Source organism: Perognathus longimembris, chromosome 1 (assembly GCF_023159225.1).
Source record: "Perognathus longimembris pacificus isolate PPM17 chromosome 1, ASM2315922v1, whole genome shotgun sequence".
In the NCBI taxonomy this organism is placed as follows: Eukaryota; Metazoa; Chordata; class Mammalia; order Rodentia; family Heteromyidae; genus Perognathus; species Perognathus longimembris.
Window position 1 is genome coordinate 4593985 of NC_063161.1, and position 10797 is coordinate 4604781.

Genomic DNA, 10797 nt, shown 5'->3' on the forward strand with positions numbered 1-10797 from the left:
GTGAACAATAATTATTTGTTTTATTTTCAGAAAAACATGAGCAAGATCTAATTGGTTTGTTTTTTTGTGTTTTTTTTTTGGGGGGCGGGGTTAGTCCTGAGGCTTGAACTCTGGGCCTGGGTGCTGTTCCTGAGCTCTTCAGCTCAAGGCTAGTGCTCTACCACTCAAGCCACACCTCCACTTCCAGTTTTCTGGTGGTTAATTGGAGATAAGAGTGTCACAGACTTTCCTGCCCTGGCTGGCTTTGAACCTCCATCTCAGCCTCCTGAGTAGCTGGGATTACAGGCCTGAGCCACCAGCACCCAGAGGACCAATTGATTTTTTTTTTGCCAGTCCTGGGGCTTGAACTCAGGGCCTGAGCACTGTCCCTGGCTTCTTTTTGCTCAAGGCTAGCACTCTACACTTGAGCCACATTGCCACTTCCGGCTTTTTCTACATATGTGGTGCTGAGGAGTCGAACCCAGGGCTTCGTGTCTACGAGGCGAGCTCTCTACCTCTAGGCCACATTCCCAGCCCTTGTCTTGGTAACTGGTCATTGTGGAAAGCCCCACGGTTTGGCTCTGCACACACTGAAGGAGCGTGTGTTCTTCTTGGCAGTGTGTCGTCCTTGCGCTTAGCCTATCAGGATCTCGAGCTTCACATGAAGAAAGATGCGAAGCCCGGAGTGACCGGCCGCAACGAGGCGGAGACGGAGCGGCTGGGCATGGGCTTTGGGGCCTGCAGGGGGTATGCGAGCCGCCTTCCCCTCCCCCGCACAGGGCGGGGCGGCCTGACGGGGGTCACGGGGGGGGGGGGCCGGGGGTCGGGAGGGGGGGCACCCTGGGCTCCACTCACTTCCTGCTGCCTTCCCCTCCCTGCCACTCCTCCGTGGAGCACGACAAACCAAACCGCTAATGAGGTTCTGAGACGAGGGAACGGGGACAGCGTCATTGAGCCCATGCCAGCCAATGCCGTGAGCGTGGGCAGCGCGTGACCCGCGTCTGTGGAGTCGCCCCCACAGAGATCCCATCCGCTCAGCCCACCGGGCCCCGATGGCTCAGCCTGTGATCTCAGCTACTCAGGAGGCTGAGCTCTGACGATCGCAGTTCAAAGCCTGTTGTGGCAAGAAAGTCCGTGAGACTTTTTTTTTTTTTTTTTTGCCAGTCCTGGGGCTTGACCTCAGGGCCTGAGCACTGTCCTTGAGCTTCCTTTGCTCGAGGCTAGCACTCTACCACTTGAGCCACAGCGCCACTTCCAGCCTTTTCTGTTTATGTGGTGCTGAGGAATCGAACCCAGGGCTTCATGTACGCACTCTACCACTCTACCACTCTACCACTCTACCACTAAGCCACGTTCCCAGCCTTCCATGAGACTCATATCTCCAAGTAACCACCAGAAAACAAAGTGGCGCTGTGGCTCAAAGTGGCAGAGTGCTAGCCTTGAGCAAAAAGCTCAGGGACAGTGCCCAGGCCCTGAGTTTAAGCCCCATGACCAACATTAACGACAAAAATAGCTGAATGTTGTACCTTATGCTTGTAATCCCTGCTACTTGGGAGGTGGAGATTGGGAGGATTATAGATCAAGCCAGCTGGGACAAAAAGCTAGCAAGCTCCCATCTCAACTAGCAACTGGGCAACGATGCATGAAGAGCAAATGGGACGATCATAGTCCAGGCTGGCCTGGCCGAAAAGAGATAGGGGCATAGCTCAAGTAACAGCCCCTACTTGTATGCTATGAACCCCTAGTAATCCTCCCCCCACCCCAAAGAAGACTAAAGTCTTTATGAACGACGTGTATGTGTAACTCTTCCTGTTATTTTTCTCAAGTGGTGTTTCACACTCGGTGACGTCAGATATGCAGATCATAGAGCAGGAGTCTCCCACCCTGGCAAAACCAAGAAAGAAGTACCAGGAGGACAGCGACGAGTCGTACTTTTCCTCGAGCTCCAGGTACTCTGTGATCCCTGCCCGCGGCCACAGAGCCCAGAGCCTTCTCATTACACCTCGCAGAAATAGGACACACAAGCAGATGTCAGCTAAGACTAGCTAGGACGTTCTTTCTTTTCCTATTGAAGTTTGTATGGAAGGAACTAGGTAGAGTATTGATATCTGCCCTAAACATTATATCTCCAATTATTTTAAGGCCTGGTATTCTATAAAAAAAACGAAAACCTCAGCAGTGGAGCTGGAGCTGCACCAGGTCGGTGCTCGCTGTCTTTCTTGCCTGCCTTTGGTATCCTGTGTGAGGCGTGGGTTTCAGTTAAATAGGGATTCTTTCCAGTCATGCGCTTGAAAAGGATTTCAGTCCATTGTACACCAGCTAAAACTCATTTGTGATTTGATTTGGAAACCGCCGGTTGAGTCATGTCAGGAGAGGTCAGGAAAACGCTCTGCACCGCCTGCTGCCGTTTCCGCCCGGTGCCTGCAGGGGGCAGTGGAGCCCGGGGTCAGAGGCTCGGGCCGGTTGTCTTTGTCGCTGCCGGGGCTTCAGGCTAGCCGCCTCTCCATGATGGCCGGCAGGGAGGAAGTGAACCCCGGTGGTTACCACCCCCCACCCCACCCCCACCCCCCGGGGCTCCTGGGCCTTGTATGGCCCTGTAGGGCTGGCAGGAATTCTATCCAAGCTGTTACCACAATAGCCCTAAAGGCCTTGTTGCCATGGAGACGGCTGTTTACTGTTAGCCACCTGGGAACAAATGTTGTGTTGATGTGGACCAGGTTGTCCTGTGCTGGGTGACTAGGGACAGAACGCCTCTCATTCTCCCTGATTGGTGACCACTGTCCACAGAGCAGGGCACAGGCAGGTCCTTTGAAAGGACCGGAGCGGAACGGACAGACCCTGAAAGCCAGCCAATTAGTGCCACAGCTCTTATTACTTCCAAATTATTCATCAGCCATTAGACCTTGTAGATTATGAATTATGGAGCAGTGCTGTTCCTCTTTAAATAATCAGGCGGAGCCCATCCACCATTGTTCCAGTGTGTAAACACCAGAGTGACCGGCAGCTCCCCCAGCCCTCCTGGCTCGCCTGGCCTGAGGCTGTGCAGGCCTCCCGGGGCCCGGCCGCGGCCCCGTCCCGTCCCCGCCGCGGGCCCCGTCCCGTCCCCACACGGCAACCACTGGGAGGCTCAGGGCGGCCGGAGCACAGAGCCCGTCCTCGGGGTAGGCTGCAGTCAAGGAGAAGGCGAGCACGGCCCCCGGCTCTTTGGAGAACTTGGGTGGGTGACCTGTGGGGACTCCGACCGGTGCGCTGTGTGCAGGCCAGCCAGTCACGTGACCCGCTTCACCCTCCCTCGAGGGCTCTACGCCGCAGAGAAAAGCTCCCCGAGAGCAACTGTGTAGAGTCCCCGGGGCGTCCCAGGGTGCACCCTGACTTCCCGCGGCCTCGGAGAGAGGGCAGGCCGGGTTGAGCGGTCACTAGAAAGGCCTCTGCCGGGCTCACACTTGTAACCCAGCTACTCGGGAGGCTGGGATCCGAGGGTCACAGTTCAAAGCCAGCCCAGGACGGAAATGCAGAAAAGCCCAAAAGATGCTTGCTGCCAGTTAACCAGCAAAAAACGGAAGTGGAGTCTGGCCCAAGTGGTAGAAGGCCAGCCTTCAGCCAAAGAGTTTAGAGTGCCCAGACTCCGGCTCAGCCCCCAGGACTGGCACCAGCAAAAGAGGAAGACAGAACGCATACCTGTCCCCCGGCCACATCTAGTCGCGTGGCTGCCCCTGACACATGGGGGGGTGACGTGTGGTCCTCCTACCTGGCAAGCGGCCCCCGTGAGCCCCCCCCCCCAGCCCCTGGCCCCTCCCGTCCCCGCAGGTACTTTGATGAGCCCTTTTCCAGCTGGGATGACAGGACGGACTCGTACTGGAAGAGAGAGAGCGGCCGGGAGCCCGAGGCGGCGGTGAAGAGCGCCGGCGCTGCAGACAGGTGCGGGGCCGGCGGGGCCGGCGGGGCAGCGGGCGGGGGCGGGCACCGCGGGCGGAGGGCGCCCCCCCCCCCCGGAAACACGGCGAGTCCCCGGGCCGGGGTGCCCTGCACCAGGACCTGGCCCCATTTGAAGGTCCTGCTTGCACACTCGGGCCCTCGCCGGGGCGGGGCCCTGAGTTCAATCCCCGGCACTGGCGAAACTCAAGTCTGAGTGCGAAGCGCCTTTGCCGGCCACAAGCTCACCGGAGCACCGTGGACCCTCCCGCCGCAGACCCGCTCGCCGGAAGCCGGACCACCAGCCCGCCCCCCACACCGACGAGGCCCAGAAGAAGTTTGGCAACGTCAAGGCCATCTCCTCGGACATGTACTTCGGAAGACAAGTCCAGGCTGATGTGAGGGCCGTGGGGCCCCCGTGGGGACCCCGGGAACAGGAAGAGCCCAAGGGAGGCCCTCGGAGAGGGGCGTGGAGGGAAGAAGGGGGCCCCTGTCCCCGGCCCCCGCCCCGAACGCAGAGCCAGGATGGAGGCAGGCTCCGTGTCCTGCTTCCCTTCTTCTTCTCGGGGTTGGACAGCCATTAGTCAGTAGCATCTAAGTAAATCCAGGCAGCACAGCTCGCCGTAGTTAAATGAAGACTAAGCTCCCGAGCGCCGGGCCCTCCTTGCCCTGCCCGCCCTGCGCGGTGGCCACAGGGGTGACCCACTGCCACCCGAGGGGACGGGCGCCTGGCAGGGCCCCTGGGTGGGGAGCGGGACAGCCGGGAGAGGTCCGCCCGCGCCCCCGCCCCGGGCGGGGTCCTGATGTGCCCCTCCCATCTCCCTAGTACGAGACCAGGGCTCGGCTGGAGAGGCTGTCGGCCAGCTCCTCCATAAGCTCGGCGGATCTGTTCGAGGACGAGCAGAGGAAGCAGGCGCCAGGTGAGCTGAGGCCCTGGGGGTGGGGAGGGCGCCCGCGGTGTCCCCAGCGGCCCACGACGGCCCACGGCGGGCCCCTGCGTGCTGGCTGGGCTGCCCAAGCCGCGGCCAGCTCAGGCCTTGTGTCCTGTGTGAGTGGGAAGGACGGGGGGGGGGGAGCCCCGGGCCGGCCGGCCCTCCCGGGTGTTGTTGGGGACGAGCGCCTCGGGCACGCCGCGTGGGGCCCTGGTGCCGCTCGCCTGTCAAGCAGGGCGCTGGCACGTGCCGCGGGGCTCGGCTGGACTCCAGGCCGGGCGTGGGGCGCCGTGGGGGCCTCTGAGCCGGCGGGAGCAGGTGGCCCCCGAGGAGGAGGACACACGGTGGCCGCGGTGCTGGCTGTCCCGGCTGGGCAGCCTGGGACGGACCCGTGAGCGTTCTGTGAGGTCCCCGCAGAGGGCAGGCCTGGCAGGGAGGCATGGCCATCGGCCCCCCCCCCCCCCCCCCCGCCGTGCTCTGCTCTGTGGAAGGAGGGCCACGAGGCCTTGTGCATGCGGTGACACCGTGGGTGGACACGAGGCCTTGTGCATGCGGTGACACCGTGGGTGGCCACGAGGCCTTGTGCATGCGGTGACACCGTGGGTGGCCACGAGGCCTTGTGCATGCGGTGACACTGTGGGTGGCCACGAGGCTTTCTGCATGCAGTGACAAGGCCTCAGCAGAGGTCATGGCGGTGGCCGGAGGTCCGGGCCTTCCCTGTGGGTGTCGGGCATGGCTGACACCAGCGTCGCCCTCACCGACCCGGGCACCGCCAGCTTCCTGGCTGTGGTGTGCGTGGCGGTGGGCAGCAGGCGGGCAGCAGGGAGGGGGGGCGGGTGGGGGGGGTGAGCCTCCGGGGCTGGGGCCTTTGCTCCGAGGCAAACTCTGGGGCAGGCCTGGCCGCTGGGCTTGCGTCCTCTGGGACTCACCGCTGGCACAGAGGCGCCCTGCTGCCCCCAGGGGCTCCAGCGCCCCACATCCCCTCCGCCCTCCCCCCCCACCCCCCGCAGCCAGGCGAGCCCTGCAGAGATCAGTGCTGGCCACGGGTGCCTTCCTGCCCGGTGCCTGGAAGAGATCACTGCTGATTAACAACCCGGAGCGGGCCCCGGGCAGAACGCTAGCTGCCCCGGGCCTTGTCCCGCCCCGGAGAGAGGTCCACTCGCCCCAAGCCGTGGTCTGGAGAGCCACGAGGTCTCTAGGGGGTGTCCCCTGGGCACAATCGCCCCGAGACCCGGCCCGGCTCCGCAGAGCTGACGGGCGGTGGGACGGGACCTCCTCCCCCCTCTTGCCGAGCCTCCTCTCAAACACGTCTGCAAGGAGTGCCCTAACTGTGAGCCCCGGACCTGGGCTTATTAAATATTTACTTTTCATTTAGAGGGCGTTTCAGCAGGAAGCTGGAGCTGGCTCGGAGGGACGGGCCTGTGCCCCCTGTCCTTGAACTCATGTCCCGGGCTGTGCTTCCCCTTCACCATGGCTCCATGTGGTGCTGTGGGCTCACCAGGGGCCCCGGGCTGCTCTCGGGGGGCACCCCACCAGGCTGTGAGCTCACCAGGGGCCCCGGGCTGCTCTCGGGGGGCACCCCACCAGGCTGTGGGCTTACGAGGGGATTCTTGGGGATTCCCCCCCTCACCAGGGGCGCTTGAAGGACTGGGTGGGAAATAAGTCCAGGGACATGGCGACTGCTTTGGTCTGGGGGTGCACAGGGACACCTGGGTCCCAGCGGCAGAGCAGAGCCGGAACCCAGGAGCCCCTCACCCTCCAGCCCGTTCCCTCCAAGAAAGGGGGTCCTGGCATCCAGTCCACGCAGGCTGTTGGGGTGCCGGGATGCCGTGGGGCCCCGGTCCCCAGGGCCCACGCCTCATGGGCCCGGCGCCTCGGTGGCCGCCTTGGGACGCGTGGTCTGTGGGGCGCGGTGGCACCGCACACGCGGGGGCGGCGTGGCCATGGCCGTCTGCATGTGCATCCGACAGCACCGCGCGTGACCGGCGGCACCCCGTCTCAGAAGGAGCCGCCCGGGGTCCCTCCATTAACGTTAGTGTTCCCATCATCCTGGAAGTGCTTTTTCTCTTGGTTTCTCTCCATTTCAGGGAAATTGGCCCTGATATTCCATTAGTGATCCATTTTCTGAAGCGCCGAGGAGTCGTGCTGCCCCCTCCCCCACAGAGCCCGGCGCTCTGCCCAGGGCGACACCCCCCCCCCCCAGCAGCCAGGCCTCTGGGCTCAGCACAGCCTCCCTCCCCCAGTGTGCCTGCCCCCCCGCCCCGCCCTCCCCCCAGAGCGTCTTTCAAGGGCTTGGTTTGGGTTTTGTCCCTGCCCGGGGCCTTCAGTGCAGGGCCGGGGCCCCCGAGCTCGTTTGCAGAAACCAACGTTCTGCCATTTGAGCTTCAGCCCCACTTCTGACAGTTGTTTGTTTTTGGTGGTTGTGGGGCTTGAACTCGGCCCGGACACTGCCCCTTAGCTTCTGTGATCACGGCTAGCACGCTGCCACTTTGAGCCACAGCTCCTCTTGTGACTTTCTGGTGGTTCATTGGACATGAGAGTCTCGTGACCTTTCCTGCCCCGGGCTGGCTTCGAACCACCGTCCTCACATCTCAGCCTCCCGAGTGGCTGGGACTATAGGAGTGAGCCACAGGGGCCTGGCTTGCTTCCGGCGTTGAGTGGTTAATTGGAGGTGAGAGTCTCGTGGCCTTTCCTGCCCTGGCTGGCTTGGCCCTGCGACTCTCAGCCCAGCCTTCTGTGGAGCCCTGGGCGGCTCCCCGCCCCCTCGGGACCCCCCAACCCCAGCCCCGCCCACCGGGGCCGCTCAGCCCGTCCGTGCGGGGGCCGCCGGGGCAGGGAGGCCGTCAGGGATGTCACCCCTGACCACTCTCAGAACTTTGGCGGGGGGCGGGGGACCTGCCCCTCCTCTTTCTTGTGCTCCCGGCACGTGACCCAGCCTGGGGAGGAAGCCCCGGAAAGCGGCGGCCCGTGAATCCACAGACGAGCCAGCTGCTCTCTGCGCCCAGAGCCCCGCCCTGACTAGCACAGGAGCCACGCCGATGCCGGGCGGGAAGCCGGGGTGCCCCGGTGCGCCCCCCTGCTGCCAGCCCCAGGAAGGGACGAGCAGCGGTCTCTCTTGTGTGCACAGGAAACTACAACCTCTCGAGCGTGCTGCCCAGCGCCCCCGACATGGCCCAGTTCAAGCAGGGCGTGCGCTCCGTCGCGGGGAAGCTGTCCGTGTTCGCCAACGGAGTCATGACGTCCATTCAGGTCAGCCACGGCGCCCCGCACGCCCCGGCCCCGTGACACACACAGGCACCTCGCCACGTAGCCTCCTAGTCCAGCCTCGAGCTCGAGATCCTCCAGATCCAGCCCCCGAGGGCCGGGCGTGGTCCAGGTCCCCCCAGTGTAATGCCACCACACTACAATAACACTATGACAATAATAACGACCGACTCCCCCCAGATTAGAAGAGGAAGCTCTTGACAGATTCCCTGTCATCTCCTCCTGCCTCGCTTCAGATCCTGCCCTTCTCTCTCTCTGACTCGTCTCCAAGTCAGGAGCTGTGGCTCACCCCTGTAATTCTAACCGCTCAGGAGGCTGAGGTCACGGGGACTGTGGCTCGAGGCCCACTAAGACAGAGCTGGGCCTGGAGGTTCAAACCAAAGCCTGAGCAAAGTCAGAGGTGTGGCTCCGTGTTGGGGGTGCCCGCGAGGCCCTGGGTTCAGGCTTCACTCCCGAGGGGGACCACGGAGACCTTCGCTCTGTGGAAGGAAAAAGATGTACTTTCGTGACTGCCCGAGAGGAGGGCGCGGCGCGCCCTAAGTAGTCAAACGCCTGCCTGCCTAGCCAGCCCAAGGCCCTGAATTCAAACCCCAGCGCCACCTCAAAGAAGTATAATTCGAACCAGATGCCAGTGGCTCACGCCTGTCATCCTAGCTACTCAGGAGGCTGAGATCTGAGGATCTCGGTTCAAAGCCAGCCCGGGGAAGGGGGAAGGAAAGTCCATGAGGCTCTCATCTCCAGTTACCCACCAGCAAAGCACAAGTGTCACGGTGGCTCAAGTGGTGGAGCGCTAGCCTGGAGCTGAAGAGCTCAGGAACAGCGCCCTGGTCCAGAGTTCAAGACCCACGACCGACCAAAACAAGAGAAAGCTCTAAGTGAACGATCGCCCACCGAGGCATAGAGAGTGTGTGTCAATCTCTTATAGTCGACGGGGCCCGCTTGTATTTAACCAATGAAGCCCTGTCAGATCATGTGGAAAGCAGGTTTCTAGAACCTTTTTCTCACCGCGAGATGATTCTCTACGTGACAGCCTGGCGCCCGGCTCCGGGGAGTGGGCCGAACCCACGCGGCCTCCGGTGGCTCCTGCAGGCCGCCGGCCCCCCCAGTGCCGAGTCCACGGGCGAGGGGAGGGAGAGGGGGCCCCCCGCCCCAGGCTGGGGCCCTGCCCCCCCCCCCCCGCCTCACCAGGTCTGGCCAGGGGCCACAGCGCTGTCCCCTCTGTGGTGTCGCTGCCACCCAGTCGCAGATGCCCACCCCTCGTTTCTAGACGGCCCCTTCGCAAGTCCCCAGTGGGGAAGTGGAGGCCCGGGGGTTCCACGCTGTGTGTGCGTGTGTGTGCGCGCGTGTGCGCGTGTGTGTCGGCGTCACACGCAGTGACGGGGCCCTGCCTCTCTCCGCAGGACCGCTACGGCTCCTGATCCCGGATCCGCCCCGTCCGCCCGGAGACGCTGGCTCACCCGCTCGCTCGCCCCGGCCTGCTGAGCCCGGCAGGCGTGGGAGGCCGCCGCGCCCCTCGTGGTCCACGCCCCCCTCTGCCCTCGGCCGACCCCTCTGGTGGATGTAGCCGCTTTCTCGTCCGTCTGTCTGTGTTCACTCCCGCTGGCATGTCTGCACCCCCTTCTGCCTTACTTTCCTAGGGTCTTCCGTTCCAGTCGTAGGGGGATGGAGGCTCCAGCTCCCCCTCTCCTCCCTGGACTGGGGAGAAGGGCTCCCCGCGGACGACCTGGGGCCAGGCTAGCCGGGGGCAGTGCGCCCCCCACCCAGGCCCTGCCACCCGGGGCTCCACGGGGCTCCACCCAGGGCCCCCACAGAAGGCGGCCCCGCCCGGCCGGCTGCGTTCCGACCCGCTCTGCCGGGGCGCGGGTCCCCTCTCCCAGGCCCCGAGTGCGGGGCGCGGGTCCCGCCTCTCCCAGGCCCCGAGTGCGGGGCGCGGGTCCCCTCTCCCAGGCCCCGAGTGCGGGGCGCGGGTCCCGCCTCTCCCAGGCCCCGAGTGCGGGGCGCGGGTCCCCTCTCCCAGGCCCCGAGTGCGGGTGCGGGTCCCGCCTCCCCTCTCCATCTCCGTGTTCAGCAAGCCGCAGGATGGGTGTCAATCAGCAGGGAAAGCCACCTTGCTGTGTTTTGGACAGCATTAGGTCGCTGGCCCGCACGGTGAAATAGAAAGTGATGAACTGGAAAAGGACTCCGAGCGGGGATTTGTGAATCTCCCTTACAAGCTGGAACCCGCGGACGCGTCAGTGCCACACACAGCGCCCCCGCACACCCCGCAGTGCCACACGCAGCGCCCGCCGCACACCCCGCAGTGCCACACACAGCGCCCGCCGCACACCCCGCAGTGCACACACAGCGCCCGCCGCACACCCCCGCGGTGCACACACACACAGCGCCCCCCGCACACCCCGCGGTGCCACACGCAGCGCCCGCCGCACACCCCGCGGTGCCACACACAGCGCCCCCCGCACACCCCGCGGTGCCACACGCAGCGCCCCCCGCACACCCCGCGGCCGGGGGCTTTTCCCGACCCACGGCTTTGCGCTGCGGCCGCGTCACCGGTGTGCCGCAGGGGTGCATGGGGCCTGGGGGCGCGCAGCCTGCGTGGGCCGGGCACGCGCGCGCATGGGGTCCCAGCACCCCGGGGACCGGGACAGGAGCACCCCGGCCCTGAGGCCAGCCTGGGCCACGTGCCGAGACCCCGGCCGCGAACTCACCTCCA

At 64.3% G+C, this 10797-nt stretch overlaps 1 protein-coding gene across 1 annotated transcript in view; it reads left to right on the forward strand.

Annotated features, from left to right (window-relative positions):
- The window catches only part of Arfgap3 (ADP ribosylation factor GTPase activating protein 3), a 31681-nt gene extending 21493 nt beyond the window's left edge, over window positions 1–10188 (forward strand). The window contains exons 10-16 of the mRNA XM_048354271.1: window positions 598–726; window positions 1806–1928; window positions 3787–3897; window positions 4169–4289; window positions 4718–4811; window positions 7951–8072; window positions 9488–10188. Coding sequence (XP_048210228.1) covers window positions 598–726; window positions 1806–1928; window positions 3787–3897; window positions 4169–4289; window positions 4718–4811; window positions 7951–8072; window positions 9488–9505 — 718 coding nt within the window. The 3' untranslated portion in view covers window positions 9506–10188. The remainder of the gene's footprint in view (window positions 1–597; window positions 727–1805; window positions 1929–3786; window positions 3898–4168; window positions 4290–4717; window positions 4812–7950; window positions 8073–9487) is intronic.
- The last annotated feature ends 609 nt before the right edge of the window (window positions 10189–10797 follow it).